This window comes from Ilyonectria robusta (genome assembly GCF_021365365.1).
Source record: "Ilyonectria robusta strain PMI_751 chromosome Unknown BGZ61scaffold_22, whole genome shotgun sequence".
Lineage (NCBI taxonomy): Eukaryota > Fungi > Ascomycota > Sordariomycetes > Hypocreales > Nectriaceae > Ilyonectria > Ilyonectria robusta.
The window spans coordinates 739,502-753,809 of NW_025764456.1; the positions used below are offsets into that span (position 1 = coordinate 739,502).

Genomic DNA, 14,308 nt, shown 5'->3' on the forward strand with positions numbered 1-14,308 from the left:
TAAGACTCGTGAACGGAGCGGAGAAAATCGTTTCCGAAAAGACTTCCATAAAAGGCAGGTGATCAAGCAATTTCTTATCACGCATCCTATGCCGTAACTCTTACAGAAGCACGAAATGGCCTAATAAGCGCGTACTTTAACGAGATTAAAAGAGCCTTACAACAAAGGGAACGAGTTGCAAGGAGCTGCATCGACTCAATAGTAGAATAGTAACATTTACTTGAGACAGTACTCTAGAATGCAAGTTCACTCAATCGAATTGCACTGCTACATTGACTCATTCCCAGTCAGAGAATATATTTATGGAAGTAGTTGGTCTGTTGTTGTCATTAAGGTAAGTATTAATATCCCCTCTATATAATTGTATATTACTTATTACAAGCTCGAACCCTTACGGTGGCCTGAAAATATGCTCATCACTTGCAAGAGTTCTCCCCATCGAGGGTCGTTTTTAACCTCGATATTCCCCTCTGGAGTCATGACCTTATACTCAGCCGGCTCGGTCGTGCCATATACATAATCCTCCTCGTTGTGCACAAATGCCCGGAGGTCACGAATCCAGTTGTCCATCAGTTGGCGCTCCTCTGGTGTGGGGCCGTGAGTAATTGAGTAGCTAAACGACGTCAGTATAATGTGCACTCAAAACAGCAAGACATATTAACTGGACAGAAAGGGAGAAACCTACTTCCAGATAGGTCGGTCCATGGCATGGCTCACGCCGAATGAGGCCGGAGCAATCTGGTTCGTGATAAAAGACAGGCGATATGCGATAAGGTAGCGCCAGACATGATTGATCTCAACCCCATTTTCCAGCAGGTTGCTGACCAGATAGCGTGACGGAGCCCTCACCTGACCATCAGCAACAATCTGGCCAAACAACTTCTCCCAGTCCTTCTTGTCTTGAGAATTAGGCAGTCCGTAGTGTTGCAGAAGGCGCGTGGTCGTTGCGGGTGGATAATAGTTGGATATTTGCAGCTGCAGCGATGGGAGATTGGCATCTGGGCCATTCGTAACAGCGTACAGAGTGTTTTCATCGAGTACCTCGCCAATGTAGAGTCGCAGTTTGCGCTTCTTGAACTCAGCCGCGAACGATCCGTCGCGATAGTAGTCGAAAATCCCAGAGTGAATGAACAGATCATCTGTCACGGGGCGGAAAGTATGGTTCTTGAGATTCATAATGCCTGAGCAGAGATCTTTCGCGCTGATCTCTCGCAGAATCCGTAGCTTCTCGGCCCCATCCAAGGTCGACGGTACCTCAAAATAATTGCAGAGCTCTTCGAATTGAGGCTCACAATCCTCTGTCGTCTTGGGCTGAGTAGGAATCGCATTCGAATACATGATTAAACGGCGAAATCGGTTGGTTGGTTTCTCGGTCCGGAAATCGTACAGTGTCTGGGCGAGCACCGAGTAGGCGCCTGCACTGCGCCCTGCCAACACAATATTATCACGGTCGCCGCCGAAGGACTCAATGTTTTGGTATATCCAATCCATGGCGAGATGTTGATCCCAGAGGCCATAGTTGCCGACTGCCGTCCCGTTGGATTCGTCGCGGAGTGCGCGGCCGGCCAGAAAGCCAAAGACATTGAGTCGGTAGCCGACGGCGATGAAGATGGCTTGCAAATTTCCAGTGGAGATGAGCTCTGTGGGATCCATGCTTTCTTCCTGGCTAGGGTCGCCTACCTGGAACCATCCGCCATGGAACCAAATGACGACTGGCCACTTCGGGGGGGTCTTGGGGTCGGGAACGGGAGTCCAGATGTTCAGACGGAGACAGTCTTCGTCGTAGGTGTGAATGGGGATATGTTCGCTGACCGTTTTGGAGTAGTTGGCCTGGGGACATACCGGGCCAAATGCAGTAGCATCGTAGGGAGTGCCATCAGGCGAGGAATAGCTGTGAGAGTCGGAGAGAGGCTGGGGTCTACGCCATCTCAAATCACCAACGGGCGGCTTGGCATAAGGAACGCCTGCGAATCTGCGAGACTTGACATCGAATTGGAGACCTTTGATTGCTCCAGAATTGTCTTGTAGGACAGCTTCGCATTCGGACGTGGTGTAAGAGATGGAGTTGCCCATGGTGTTAGACGCCGCAGTTGTCTGAGATGCAACTTCACATCGCCACAGTGCCCAAGTACAACCGGACAAGAATTCTCTTATCAAGCAGAGCAGAAATGAATCACACGGATAATCGGATCTTCGGGACAGCAGCAATTTGGTCAGCGAGACCGTCACTCTCCAGCTGAAGCCAACGTCGACTTCACGAACCGGCCTCTGATTCGCCAGATTAATCGACGAGCTTCGGCTCTTCTAGCGCGGTGATAAGAGTGGAACCATTTATCCCCTTCATCCCCACGATCCATTCTTGACTCGCCAGTCCGTCCCACACTGTACACTGCAAATGGATCCTTCCGTCTCGCGGCGTCGTCGTGTCGAGCGCGGGAAGCGGTCGAAAACCGGTAAGGCCCCCCCCTTGTACAGCCTCGGACGCCGACTCCCGATTGATGAAGATGGGCTCCTCTAGGCTGTCGCACCTGCATCAAGAAGCGCGTCAAGTGTGACGAGCTGCATCCGGAATGCGGCCGCTGCGTGCGCCTGAAGCTCCGGTGCGAATGGGCTCCGCAGCAGCCTTCGCTTGCGCTGAGGCGCCGTGGACAGGGCCCTATCAAGGATCGAGATGGCTGGACGCCAGAGGTCATTCTGCCGAAGCCAGCGGGGGACGAAATGCCGCAGGAGACGGGCGATGCTGCGGTGCCGTTGAGCAGTTGCGCAGATATTCCTGCGTCGACGCAGCTTAATCACGGCTTGGAGCCCGAGTTCTTTGACATAAACCAGCCCCTGGATGAGTCTGGCGTGATGGCGGCCATGGATATTGGGGCGGCCCTGGTCTCACCTCACTTTGGTCTAAGTGAAACCATCACGTCCATGATGCTGATGGACTCATCCACCGGCCTCACTCCGAATCTAGCAAACTCAGACGATTGGGCCATTGACGCCAACCGCCAGCAACACATCTACAACACTCTCCAGTTCCCCATGTCAAATCCCTTTAATCCCTTCAACTCGGCCAACTACCCCACGGCGACAACCGCCCTCTTCTTCGCCAACGCCATCGGAGCAGAGTACGCCCCGTCCAACGGCACCAGCGACATGCAGGCCGTGTCGTTCCACCGCGTCGTCTTTGCGCCGTTGAAGTCGACGCGCACTCCTGCCGTGTCCGCACACGCTCTCTTCCTCAACCGCGCGCTCGAGAACTGCATGGCTCTACACTTTCTCCTCGCCGTCTCCCACAGCGAGCTCGCCATCCACCAGGGCGCCGGCGTCGAGACGCCGCAGGAGTCTTGGACGCACTTCCAGCGCGGCTCGAAGCTCTTTCTGCAGGCGCTGGATCCGCTCTCGCAGCCGGACCATGTCGCCATGATGCTGTCGTTCTTGTACATGTACATGTTCTGGATGCGTCGCAGTCCGCTCAACGTGCAGAAGTTGCGAGAACTGAGCGATTCGGTCCTGGCCTACGTAAAAAGCTACAACCTAGATGAACTCTGCGCCAGCGCCAGCGTATCCGCGTCTCCACACTCTCCAACGTCAGACCAAGTACTCATCGCCAGGATTCTCACCTATCTATACGACCGAGATGGTTTCTGCGATTTCTTTGGCTGCGGCGGTGCGTTCGCCAGCTACGTGAGCCAGAACCACGAAAAGCGGCACCGCATTTGGCGATTGTCACGCACTACATTTCCCGGGACGGACGAGATCCCCACGACATTGGGCTTGTCTCAGGTGCCAAAGATTCCAGACTCGGCTGTTTTGAGTGTTTATTTCGACTTGATCGCCATTCACCACGACATTAACTGCTACAGCCAGGCTCCCGAAGACCAAACCCTGGCGGCAAGGGTGAAGATCAAGAGGAGCCTCGACCGAATACAAGAGGTGCGTCGGCATTCACTCCGTCTACGTTTACTAACAAATGTAGGAACAAGCGTTTATTTCACAGCTCGTGGCCGATTCCGAACGCCAAGGCTCTTCGCCATTCCTCATGGCGCTCGTGACCGTCACCTTCTTCCATGCGCTCCAGATATACTTCTACCGCAGTCGCAACTCGCACTTCGGCCAGCGCCCAGTTCCCTCCGAGATACAGTGGGCGTTAAGGGAGCTAGTCGCGGCAGCATACTACACCATGGCCACAGGACCGGTGCAGCTTCTGGAGCGGTTTCAGTGGTCGCTGTTGATAGCCGGCATCGAAACACACGACCCGGTGCACCTGGAATGGATTTCGAGGACCATCTCGGACCCGAGCATGAAACACGCTCTGCACTTGGTACAAGAGGCCAAGGCTATATCTTACATCTCAATGCAGACATTGCGGCAGATTATTGAAGGTTGTTCCAGTGCAGGCGTCTAGGGTATGGGCAACCCCCAAGGAAACATGATGCACGATGAATAGATATCACGAGAATTAGATATGATTCACGCTACGCCATGTTTATGGCAGTATGATATTTGTACATTTGACAACTCCGCACATTGTGAATAAAGCTGAAATTTCCACCACAGAAAATGTGCTCTGTAATTTCATGCATAACATTCAAGACGCCTCCCTTCGAAGAACATCCTAATGCAAAGTATTCCACCATCTGCTATCCGCAATTCCGTTCCGTATCCAGGCTTCAGTCTGCGCCCGGCAATAGATCTAGACGCTATCCAAGAATCATGTCACCCCCCCTTATCACGCATTCACCTGTAGCTCTTTGACTTTCCACCACGACTCGTCAACCCAGTCCATCGTCTACGCTTTGACAGAGAACCACCAGCTAATCCCTTCCCCGCAAGGATTCCCCGCGAGGATCCACCATTCTCGTCGATTAATCTGGCCAATCAATCGCGTCAACTTTATCTGGTGAGAAGACGCGAAGCAGGTGTCAACGAGTGATCCGAACTCCCGCCGTGAAGATACGTCTCCCGACGGACGAGACGACGTCGTTCTCAACCTTCCTCCACGTTGCCATTGGTGGACGCGCCGTTGCAGCATCGGGTCGCACCTGTATCGCCGTGGTATATTAAGCCTCGCTGGTCCGACCGTCTGTGTTTCCAATTGAGACGCCCAGCCAAGCAGACATCTGTCCTTGCCGCCCTCTCCGAAGACTCTTCAGTTCCATCATCCGCTCGTCGTTACCATGGAGCAAAAGGTTGAGAGCCGCGACGGCGCTGACACCAAGTCCGACATTCAGAATAGCGATGTTGCCGCTATGGAGCTCGGCAGCATGGAGGTGCTGGGCCCCGAAGACGAGAAGCACTTGATCCGCAAAATCGACCTTCAGTAATTGCCAAACGATAATATCCGTGTGAAATTGGTTGTGCTAATGATGCATACTAGCCTCATGCCCATTCTCATTGTCAGTTATGGCCTTCAGTATCTGGATAGTATGTGGATATGTCCCCACACCTGCATTTCATGAAAACTGACCCGCTGCAGAGACGAGTCTCGCGTACAGCGCCATCCTGGGACTGCGGGAAGAACTGGTATGAAATCTTGCGTATGTCGACGCGTGCTGGAATCACCACTGACCTCGCCATAGAATCTTGTCGGCCAGCAGTATAGTTGGACATCCAGCGTCTTCTACATCGGCTACCTTGTCGCATCGTATCCTATTTCGCTCGGCTTCGTCAAATTCCCTCTCGGAAAATACCTTAGTGTGCTAATGTAAGACTTCATCCATTATGTATCCGTGTTGCTGATACTGACATGATGTAGTTTCCTCTGGGGCATCGTCCTTACTCTGCACGCTGTTGCGTCCAACTACGCGAGTCTTATGGTCCTGCGAACACTCCTGGGTGTCTTTGAAAGCGGCATCAGTCCCGGCTTCTCTCTAATCACGGGCATGTGGTATACTCCGAGGGAACACGTCTCGCGCCACTCGTTCTGGTTCGCGGGAAATGCGTCGGCTAGCATCATCGGTTCTATGATTGCGTATGGTCTCTTGCACTATGATGGCGCCTTGTCTCAGTGGAAGGTTAGTAACCCCCCCGAGATCTCATTGAATCTTTGACTGACCCTCTTAGTTTCTGTTCCTCCTCTTCGGCCTCATCACGGTGGCCTGGTCCGTCGTCGCTTGGTTCTATCTCCCCGACTCTCCTCTCACCGCGAAGTTCCTGACTACTGCCGAACGCGAGCTGGTGGCACTCCGCCCTCAGAAGTACCAGAAAACCACCCAGACCAAGAAATGGGACCGCGATCAGTTTATCGAGGCTCTCAAGGATCCCAAGGCGTGGTGGTTCTTTTTCTTCTCGTTTGTCATTTGCGTTCCTAACGGAGGAACAACTAGCGTATGAATATTCTCTCCTGTGTAGTATACATGCTAACTCGTACAAGTTCAACACGCTTGTCATCAAAGGTTTCGGTTATGACGAGTATGAGACGATTCTCATGGGTCTCCCGGCTTCAGGCTTCCAGCTCCTCACCGTCTTCCTAGCTGCCGTTTTCACGTCTAACATTCGAAAGTCTCGCCTCATTGCGCTCGTGTTCATTTTCCTCATGGCTATCGCCGGAATTCTCATGATTAAACTGCTTCCCGAGGCTGAGAAACTCTCTCGCCTGGCAGGCTTCTGGCTTGTCATGGCTGTTTCCCCTGCGTTCCCGCTGATGCTCTCCTTGGCATCTAGCAATATCGCGGGCTTCACTAAGAAGTCTACTGTCATGGCAATGATCTTCTTGGGCTATTGTGCGGGAAACCTAAGTGGCCCGCAATTTTTTATCGCCAGCGAGGCGCCAAACTACCATGTAAGTTGATCTTTACCCACTGCTATAGCCTGAGAGGAGACGCTGATCTTACAGACCGCCTACTCCACCATCCTGGTCTGCTTTGCCATCACCATCGTTTTGGTAATCGTCTTCCGGCTGTACTTGTCATGGGAGAACGGACGCCGAGACAAGGAGCAGGGTGTCAAGATCAACCCTGAGGATGTCCGCCATGTGGATCTTGATAATGACGAGGGACTGCTCCAGGTAGATGAGACGGATATCCAGAACAGGAACTTTAGGTATATCTTATAAGTATGCGTACGACGACTAATTTACTAGTTATCTGCCATACTTGCGCGATTGGCTGTCGATCTCATAGCTAATAGATGATCACTATTGCGTCATACACCCTGACCTTGCCACCTTTACTCACAAGCCAACCACTATCGTTGGTTGTCGTCACCACAACGGCTTCTGTTTCATCGCCTGAAGGGTGTATTCGTAATTCCTCCTGCCAGTCCCCAGGTGTTGCGCGTCTACGACAGCCGGGCGCCCCGTTTGCTGGTGCCCCGTTTGCTGCTGTTCTATTTCCATCCGCGCATCTTGACGAACTCCTTTGTCCCTCTTGGAATATTTATGGAGCTTCAGGGTCTAAATGCAAGTCCAAACCAGGGGACAAACAGTACGCGTTTGGAGTGGGCCAATTAGAGAAGCTACTTATAGAAGGACAAGAGGGTGCGGGTAGGAATGCACGTACGCATTCCTATTGAAACGATCGGACACGCGTATCAACTTGGTCTCAAGTTCGATTGAAGATTGTTTCATGCTTCATGTGCTCAACCGCCACGAACAGGGTGAGTGGAGATCGAAATGCCCCTGGCGCTAGGGACAAGCTGGAGTGGAAACGGTCGCTCCACTGTTCCAAACAAGACAAGGTGCATATGCAGGTATACGTGTATACCTCTCCTTACGGGTGTTGGGAAACGAGCGTATTAAACTTACTATCTCGGAGCATTTTGCGGAAGAATTCGATCTTGTGCCACACTGGGTGTGAAATTGCACCGTGGCAGAGCGTGACGTGACGCCACGCGGCTTCTCGAAGGGCGAGAATCTAGAAGCTGAGATGGAATGTGACTTGGCATGAGAAAATGTGGCATTTCTGCTTCATCAAATAGTGTACATTGTTGGAAAGCCTCCAAGTTCTATATCCAGACCGCGCCGATGGCGGTTCGCTCATTGCCCGACCGTGACCATTACCCAGTAATCGAACATAAAAAAGTGGTGTATAAACGAGTAATTTACCTGCCTGAGTCTTCCTTTGCCTTGGGCGGTTCTTGCTCCTTTGGCGGCTCTTCTTCCTTTGCTTTCTCCTCTGCTGGCTTCTCCTCCGCTGGCTTCTCCTCTTCCTTTGGCTTCTCTTCCTCGGTTGGCTTATCTTCTTCCTTTGGTGTCTCTCCGGCCTGCAGATTTTGTTCCTCTTGCTTCTTCTTCTCTTCTTCTTGCTTCTTGCGCTCCTCTTCCTTCTTGCGCTCCTCCTCCTTCTTTCTCTCCTCCTCCTTCTTTCTTTCTTCTTCCTTCTTCCTCTCCTCTTCTTCTAGATTCGGCGGCGTGGGCTCGAACAAGGTCTGAAAGTGTTCCCCGCAAAGCTTGCTGAATGGAACGAACCTCTCAATTTCATCTTGATAATCCGTAAACACTCCTCCAAATTCTTCTTGGAAGGCGGGGTCCTCGGGGAAGGTGTTTTGGGCATACCACATACGCCCATTGATAGGCGCAGGTGAGATCGGTTCGTCCGCCATGGTCGCTCTCATGGCGGCCCTGAGCAGGGGCTTGGCCATGGGCCAGAACCAATACGTCTTGAACTTGTCGACAAAGTGCTGCTTGGAGCATGTGTTGTGATAGAAGGCGAAGATTTCCCTGGTGCCGAGGTTGGTGCCAAGTGCCAGTGTGCGAGTCCATTGTTCAGCTGTTTCGGCGGGTCGACCGTCAACGAGCGATTCGTAAATTCTCTTGAAGGAGTTGAAGATGGTCGTCGACAGCTGTACTCGGTATTCAAGAAAGCCAGCGTTGGCGTTGAAAACATCTTCCTTGACGGTGACGGTGTTGTCGGGGTTGTCATATTTGAGCTTGCGCATCCACTGGTCGTTCCAACACTGCGTCTGGGCAAAGGCAGATTCAGCATCAACGGTAACGTGATACTCGGTCCGGGCCAACGATCCATTTGTCGTTGCGGGGAGCATCCTGTTTCCGTACAAGCCGGGGACGTCGCCGCCGGTAATGTTCTTGGTCCGCTCGACTTCCTGGCGGGCGTAGATCTCGCCGACCCAGTATTGATCCGAGTTACGGTATTTGAAGTCGGGCTTCCACAGCTCTTCGATGTCGACCAAGACCGCGTCGATGAGGTCTCGCAGGTCGCCGAGCGGTCCAATGACGGTTCCAGAGTTCAGGTAGATGGGATCGGTGAAGTGAACACTGGTTCCGGTGCCCGACTTGGATCCCCAGGCATTCGAGGCGAGGTGAGAATGAGGGACGGCCCAACAGTGTGCTGCGTCTGGCAGCGGAGGGAAACAGCCCTTGTCGGCGCCCCAGAGGATCGTTTGACGGAGATCACGCTTGTGAGCTTCCTCGACAGTGATACCATAGCGATCTGCAAGACGCTCGTCGGCCCGGGCCATGAGATCAAAGTACCGCTCAATCATGACATCCGCAGGCAGCTGGGCCAATACGTCATAGCCATCCATGACCAGGACCAAGTCGTCTGCGTGCTCACCGGCCGGTCCGTGCAAATATCGCTGAAGCACACGCAACTTGGCGATGTGGGCCTGCTGCGCGTCGAATTCGCCAGTACCTTTGTAGCCGATCATGGTCGGGATGGAATAACGGGTGACGAGGGCCGAGACGACCGAGGCGCAGAACGGGAGTGTGGGGTTCGACGCCGGTATAAGGTAGTGGAGTCGTGATGTCCTCGTGGGCTTGCTGCGGAACGGCATGGGATACGAGTCCGAGAATGACTCCTACGCAGCTGGGTCAGTGGACGGAATGGGAACATGGCAGGATGAGCATACGAGGTCTATTCGATTTGACATCCAGATAATAAGAAAGATGACGGCGAAGGAGCCGCCAATGACAAGGTGGCGTGGGGAGAAGGCCCGGCTCGGGGGAGACATCCTGACGGCCATGGCCCTGGTTTTCCGGCCGAAGAAGGGCGGGATCACGAATGACCAAGAAGGAGCGTAAGGAAGTAGATCAAAAGACCAAAAAGATGGACCTCGAATACAGAGAGCGAATGCCAAAGAACGAGAAGAGAGGGAAAGGAAAAGGAACGGAAGGCGTGTGTCAGCAACTGGCGGCTGCACTGGGTATTAAGGCCAGAGACTGTCTCTGGAGTCGATCCGAATTGCTTGGCTGAACTCCTCCACGCCCGCCCTTCAGTGCTTCAGCAACCCTTGAACCCTGAAGCCTTGGGACGCATCCGAACGCCGCTCAGGGGCGCAATGGCTTGGCGGTCGGTCTCCCTTCCGGCAGCCCCAGCATCTCCACCACGACCAAGGCAACGCCCCTGCACCCAATGTAACCAGAGTGTTGAGATTCGTCCAGCCTTTTCGGCACATTGCTATGTACCAAGTCACCAAGACAGTGTGGCAGAGGGGTGGAAGGGGGGGTGGGTCGCATTCCTCTGTTAGATGCCTGTCGCCTGGTTATGAGACAGATGCGTCTATCCATTCGCTTGGCCCTCCCGCGGTTGCAGTGTAGCAGATAGAGGGAGGATGGGTCCGGACAAGGATCAATTCAATTACTCTTTTAGTTGCCTATTTGCTTTCGTACATAATGAAAAAGCGATTCCGAGACAGTGCTACGCACTACGTACGGGGGTCATCCATGTTAAGGTTGCTCAATTCGTTCATGGGGAAGTTGTCAAGTCGGAAAAGCAACGTTGATTGAGGCAGTACATAGTAGAGGTACATTGTTTCTCACCAATAATCTATTGCAAGCCAAGTCACTAGTCCCTTACCCTAATGTATAAATAACCCCCTGCGCATTCCGTCAAAAGTATAACTTGTTACTTTGTATGGGCGCCCAGACAGCGGGCTGTGAAACACCCGCTACTTTGGAATGTAAGCTTATCAATGCGCGTACCAAAGTCCTGCTGAACATGCATCTTTCCCAATCAACAGTCCTGATCCTCCTCATTCAACGGATCCCATGTCCTAGCATCCACCCTGCTGCTGACAACGTATGCAGCCGAGACGACCCTTGCGCGCCCATCAGCCAATGCTGGCCAATGCCAGCCCCCGTCAGCCCCCGTATTAGAAGCCCATCCCTGGGATATTCAGCCCATTCCCGGGATATTCCAGGCTTCCGCGTACATGCTGACGGCCTTATCGGGCTGATGAGGCCCGGCTGTGATGGTTGAGGGTGTCCAGACTGCACTAGGTGCTCGCTGTGGCTGCCCAAAGGAGGATTTCTCTAATTAAAGTCAGACTCGCTTCCTGTGCTTTCTTTTGGTCCCCTACATGATAAATTTCGTCTCCCTTGTGCGCTCTCCAGTTTTAATTATAGCAGCCAATTGTGGCCCGCTGCCAATGGGGCTGAGGCAAGGGATATCCCAGCCGCTGAACCAACAGCTATTGCGCCCGGAGTCTTTCTTCGGCTCCTCGGAATTCACTGATCTGATGGCCATCGCATGTGAGCGCGTCGCATCTTGGAATTTATCACACGTCTTGGCTCAACCCGGAAGAGCTGGTTTCTACGGAGTACTGGTATGGATGTACCGGGCCGTAGGCGACCAGTAAATCCTGGAGCAGGCTGAGACATTCACACCGGTGAGATATTCCCACCCGCGAGATATTCACACCGTGAGATATTAACGCGTGAGACATTGACAGGTGTCCAGAGCTCTCCGTTCTGTGTCACAATTCTCCACTCTGGCCAGGGGCGTTTAAAGGCTGCAGTCGCCCACTTTGGATGTCGCCCAGCCGGGCCTTCACTCCTCGGCAATTCCTTGATTTGGCTGTTGCAATCAGTCGTTGGTCGTCCAGTTAGTCGCCACAGGCCTGTGATGTGATTACCCGATGCGCTAGCCATCTTGTCGCCGCCAAGTGTGTGAGAATCACCCTATGACCCGCCCGATCCGCGCCAAGTCGCGTTGGTCCTGCTGCTTCTCGCCGTCCCCCTGACGGGAGTGGGCTCGTATTGAACCTTGCGCTCAGTTACTGCGTAAATCAATGTCTCACAGTGCAGCGAACGGGAGCACGACCCATCTGGGGCTGGCCCTACCTGCGGGGAATCGGGCTGAGTTCCTCATTCTCGAGAGCGAATGTCTTCCAACAATCTCCCCATTTCTTCCAAGGACATCTCATGAGGCTTTTCAGTGATGGATCTTGGCATGTGATCAAGCATTACAAGCGTATTGCCAATCCAACGGGTACTTGCGTGGTGGCCTCACTTCTCGCTCAGGCGATGCGCTATATGCAGGGGATTTTGGATTTTCACGGCCTAGTTTCAGATCGCGTTAGAGTCGGCCCCCCGGATATAACAGGAAGTTTATTTGTCGATCGAGATCTACCGTTATTCTCTCTAATTACTCCGTACCAACCATGCCCAATCCAGCCCTTAACAGAACGCGCCTATCTTCTCGACAGACTTATCCACATTGTAGCGCTGCGTTGCCAGTACCCACTCCAAATGTGTAAACGCCAGCGTCAGAACCATGTTGGCAAACCGCTTTTGTGCCTCCGTGTACGGGTTGCGCTGTATTCGGGACCATGTGTCTATGGCTCCAAACACCAAGGCATTGTGTTGCGTCTCTGCTTCCCGGAGAGTATCTAGAGAGCTGGCGAGGTCACTCTTGCCTTTGATGCTTTTCCCCTTGAGTTCGGCCAAGACATACACCATATTGCTTCGAGTTGGTGTGTGGAAATCCTTCTCTAGTCCGCCAAGGTCGTTTTGAACAACAGTCAAATGAACTATTTGAGTCTTCAACAGGGCCAAGTCTTCTAGGGCATCGCCACTCGCGTCGTTGGCGTGGCAATAATGCTCAAGAACTGTGAACAGCGGGAACATTCCGATGACTCCTTCTCGAAGCTTGAGGTAGGAGGAAAAGCTTTTAAGCTTGTCGTTGGAACGGTTGTATCGAATCTCGGGGAGCTGGTCTATTATGATCACTTGGACGTCGCGCAAAATCACCGCTGCGACCTCGGGGCCAAGGAGATTTATGATATGCTGAGAGTACAGTATCGTTATCTCTTCGAGTCTGTCGAAGGCCTGGCCAAAGGAATCTCCTTCTCAACATGTTAGTAGATGTTCTATAGATGGGCGACGAGAACTAACCTTGACTGATAGGATTGCCTGCCAGAATAGACACGCAGTGTTTCACACTCAACTCTGCTGTATCCATGTCCATAGTTTCGAGTATATCGTCCAGCTCGCAGCCGTATACTAAATAGGCCGCCATTGCATTGATGGTAGCTGCACAGTCGATCCCAGGGAAGCCTTGCTCGATTGATTGCAAGTCCGCCACGCATGAACGTCGGAGCTTTTCTTCTCCCTTCCACGGCTGCACCGTTGCTTTCCACGACATGTGGGTGGCGATGTGGCTAACGTATGGAGGAGCTGAACCTCTGGATCCGAGCAGAGTATTTGAAGCCAAGTTCGGTACTTGCACCTAGAGTGGCTCTAACATTAGTCTCGTACATTGCGAGATTTAGTAAGTGATTTTCTTACATTGATGCCAAGTCCTAACATCTTGTAAGTGATCGGATACGGAACCGTGCCGAGTGTGGGCTGTCGACTAGATTCATTCTTCTGTTGATGGTCAGATTTTTCCTCGGTGATTGGAATACTACTAACTGCTAGTGATGAAGCTGAGCTCAACTGGCACTCGGAGTGGGACAGTAATGTCGGGGTCAAGGAGAGGGCGGCCATCGTGAGGACTCAGGTGGTTGCTTGTGGAGTATAGAGCAAGATGAAGATGAAGTGGAAGATTGACAAACCAGATATTTATATTTCTCCTACAGACTCACAACTCTTCACCGCAACGTGTTTTCATGCGGAGCCATCTTGCAGGAGGTAGCCAATATCGCCATGTGGCTGCGATCCGACGAGCTGTGCTTCGTATCCTGGACGCGACGCATTCAGGCGGACGGCGACTCCGGCAGTGGATGCGACCCATTCAACTCCACCGGCATTGACCACACACGACTAGATTTGCTGCCAAGATAGCTTCAACGGTTACCCGATCTTACTACTATCTCGATGTGGCGGCGCCTCGACGAGCTGTGCTCTCGTATGAGAGAGGCCGCCCCATTCAGCTGCGTCGGCAATAACTAATTGGGATTGCACTTGCCGAGAAGAGGGTTTCAATGCATGCACAGGTTCACTAGCCTGGACGATAAGTTCTAAATTGGTTGTGAGCTGTGTCTTAGCGTCAAGCGTCGAGAACTATTGAGTGAACTATTGGGTGGATGTTCCCACCCAGCGGCATATATAGACGCGGCCCACCTGGTCTCGATCCAATGAAGAGAGTACGTATGGCTTACAATCCACCTCGCCGCGTACGTGCCTACGCGCTTGTGC

At 52.7% G+C, this 14,308-nt stretch overlaps 5 protein-coding genes across 5 annotated transcripts; 2 read left to right on the forward strand and 3 right to left on the reverse strand.

Annotated features, from left to right (window-relative positions):
- Positions 1 to 164: 164 nt before the first annotated feature.
- Positions 165 to 2,166, reverse strand: BGZ61DRAFT_398448 (Alpha/Beta hydrolase protein). The gene is made up of 2 exons (XM_046242992.1): positions 686 to 2,166; positions 165 to 613 (listed from the first exon to the last, which is right to left on the reverse strand). Exons 1-2 carry the CDS (start codon positions 2,071 to 2,073, stop codon positions 376 to 378), a joined length of 1,626 nt encoding a protein of 541 aa, XP_046099395.1. The 5' UTR covers positions 2,074 to 2,166; the 3' UTR covers positions 165 to 375.
- A 216-nt stretch (positions 2,167 to 2,382) lies between these two features.
- On the forward strand, positions 2,383 to 4,552 carry BGZ61DRAFT_398449 (uncharacterized protein). The gene is made up of 3 exons (XM_046242993.1): positions 2,383 to 2,453; positions 2,519 to 3,924; positions 3,968 to 4,552. Exons 1-3 carry the CDS (start codon positions 2,396 to 2,398, stop codon positions 4,394 to 4,396), a joined length of 1,893 nt encoding a protein of 630 aa, XP_046099396.1. The 5' UTR covers positions 2,383 to 2,395; the 3' UTR covers positions 4,397 to 4,552.
- A 688-nt stretch (positions 4,553 to 5,240) lies between these two features.
- BGZ61DRAFT_428277 (major facilitator superfamily domain-containing protein) lies at positions 5,241 to 7,375 on the forward strand (the record flags this gene model as incomplete). Its single annotated transcript, XM_046243742.1, has 8 exons — positions 5,241 to 5,311; positions 5,369 to 5,415; positions 5,468 to 5,514; positions 5,571 to 5,695; positions 5,747 to 6,005; positions 6,055 to 6,318; positions 6,365 to 6,772; positions 6,827 to 7,375. 8 exons carry the CDS (start codon positions 5,241 to 5,243, stop codon positions 7,043 to 7,045), a joined length of 1,440 nt encoding a protein of 479 aa, XP_046099397.1. The 3' UTR covers positions 7,046 to 7,375.
- Positions 7,376 to 7,868: 493 nt separating this feature from the next.
- Positions 7,869 to 9,820, reverse strand: BGZ61DRAFT_459275 (uncharacterized protein). Its single transcript, XM_046246884.1, has one exon. It carries the CDS (start codon positions 9,721 to 9,723, stop codon positions 8,032 to 8,034), a length of 1,692 nt encoding a protein of 563 aa, XP_046099398.1. The 5' UTR covers positions 9,724 to 9,820; the 3' UTR covers positions 7,869 to 8,031.
- A 2,526-nt stretch (positions 9,821 to 12,346) lies between these two features.
- BGZ61DRAFT_591857 (isoprenoid synthase domain-containing protein) lies at positions 12,347 to 13,712 on the reverse strand (the record flags this gene model as incomplete). The annotated part of the gene is made up of 4 exons (XM_046256703.1): positions 13,583 to 13,712; positions 13,457 to 13,537; positions 13,064 to 13,397; positions 12,347 to 13,014 (listed from the first exon to the last, which is right to left on the reverse strand). Exons 1-4 carry the CDS (start codon positions 13,655 to 13,657, stop codon positions 12,347 to 12,349), a joined length of 1,158 nt encoding a protein of 385 aa, XP_046099399.1. The 5' UTR covers positions 13,658 to 13,712.
- Positions 13,713 to 14,308: the final 596 nt, after the last annotated feature.